Source organism: Henckelia pumila, chromosome 1 (assembly GCF_033568475.1).
Source record: "Henckelia pumila isolate YLH828 chromosome 1, ASM3356847v2, whole genome shotgun sequence".
Taxonomy (NCBI): Eukaryota; Viridiplantae; Streptophyta; class Magnoliopsida; order Lamiales; family Gesneriaceae; genus Henckelia; species Henckelia pumila.
The window spans coordinates 62,973,717-62,975,326 of NC_133120.1; the positions used below are offsets into that span (position 1 = coordinate 62,973,717).

The 1,610-nt window shown below is 38.6% G+C and overlaps 1 protein-coding gene across 1 annotated transcript; it reads right to left on the bottom strand.

Moving 5' to 3' along the window:
• On the bottom strand, positions 1-501 carry LOC140863554 (uncharacterized). Its single transcript, XM_073267063.1, has one exon. It carries the CDS (start codon positions 499-501, stop codon positions 1-3), a length of 501 nt encoding a protein of 166 aa, XP_073123164.1.
• Between the last annotated feature and the right edge of the window lie 1,109 nt (positions 502-1,610).

Consider the following 1,610-nt stretch of genomic DNA (forward strand, 5'->3'; position numbering starts at 1 on the left):
TTAAGCCTCTAATCCATGCTTAATCATTTTAATCTTTATAAAATAGAACCGAGCTACTATATTCTTACTCTCTGGATGAATGAAATACGGTGCAGTATGCACTTCTTTCATCACATCAATTCTCAGTGACTCCATTGTTGGCACCCATATTTTGTCTTTATGATGTACAATCCCATCTTTGGTTGTATACAATGAACCACCCTTGGCCTCATCTTTTTGATTCCATGTTACCAACTCTTGGTCTAAGGCTTGGCCTGCTTGAATTCTATCAGGCAAACTCGGTACCACTGTTAAAGATGATAAGATACAAACTTCTCCTAGTTCGACCACGTCCAACTTCAGTCTCTCAAAATCTGCAATCAACTCTCGTTGAGTTGTCAATTGATTCAAGGTTACGGACTTGCGGCTCAAAGCATCAGCTACTAAATTAGCCTTACCCGAATAGTAGTAAATGTCGCAGTCATAGTATTTCACCAATTCCAACCATCGCCTTTGCCTCATATTCAACTCCTTCTAAGTGAAGAAATACTTTAAGCTCTTATGGTCAGTGAAGATCTGACACTTCTCTCCATATAGATAATGTCTCCAAATATTTAAATCAAAGACAACTGCTGCCAACTCAGGATCGTGAGTCGAGTAGTTTCTCTTATGAACTTTCAGCTGTCGAGATGCATAAGCAATAAGTTTGTCATCTTGCATCAAAACAACCCCCAAACCATTCTTGGAAGCATCAGTGTATACAACAACATGACCGGTACCCTCTAGGATCATTAGCACTAGCGCCGTCATTAGTATGTTCTTCAGTTCAACAAAACCCTTCTCACATTGATCCGAAAATTCGAACTTTACACCTTTTCTGGTCAATGTTGTTAGTGGTAGAGATATCTTGGAGAAATCATTGATGAACCTCCGATAGTAACCCGCTAAACCCAAGAAGCTCCGAATCTCTGCATCATTCTTAGGAGCAACCCAATTCTAAATTGCTTCAATCTTAGCTAGATCAACTTCAATATCTCTAGCTGAAATCAAGTGACCCAAAAATGCAATTTGTTCCAACCAAAAGTTGCACTTGCTGAAATTTGCAAATAATTGATTATCCTTCAAAGTTTTAATACTGTAGTCAGATGTTGACGATGCTCATCCCAACTACGAGAGTAGATCAATATGTCATCTATGAAGAATATGACAAATTGGTCTAACAAGGGTTGAAACACTCTATTCATCAAATCCATGAATAGTGCTGGTGGATTGGTAACTCCAAATGGCATAACCAGATACTCATAATGTTTGTATCATGTTCTAAACGTCATTTTCTGAACATCATCTTTTTTTACCTTTAATTGATGGCATGCTGATCTCAAATCAATCTTGGAGAACACCACTGCTCCTTGTAATTGATCAAACAAATCGTCTATCATTGGCAGTGGATACTTGTTCTTCACAGTAACTCGGTTCAGCTCTCTATAGTCGATGCACAATCTCATTGATCCATCCTTCTTTCGCTCAAGTAATACCGGTGCGCCCCAAGGTGACACACTCGGTCTCATAAATCCCTTGTCTAGAAATTCTTATAACTGATTCTTCAGATCTTTCATTTCAGTTAGTGCTAA

Excerpts from the sequence above, each read along its gene's own strand:
- LOC140863554 (XM_073267063.1), bottom strand. The coding sequence starts at position 501 with ATGAGGCAAAGGCGATGGTTGGAATTGGTGAAATACTATGACTGCGAC.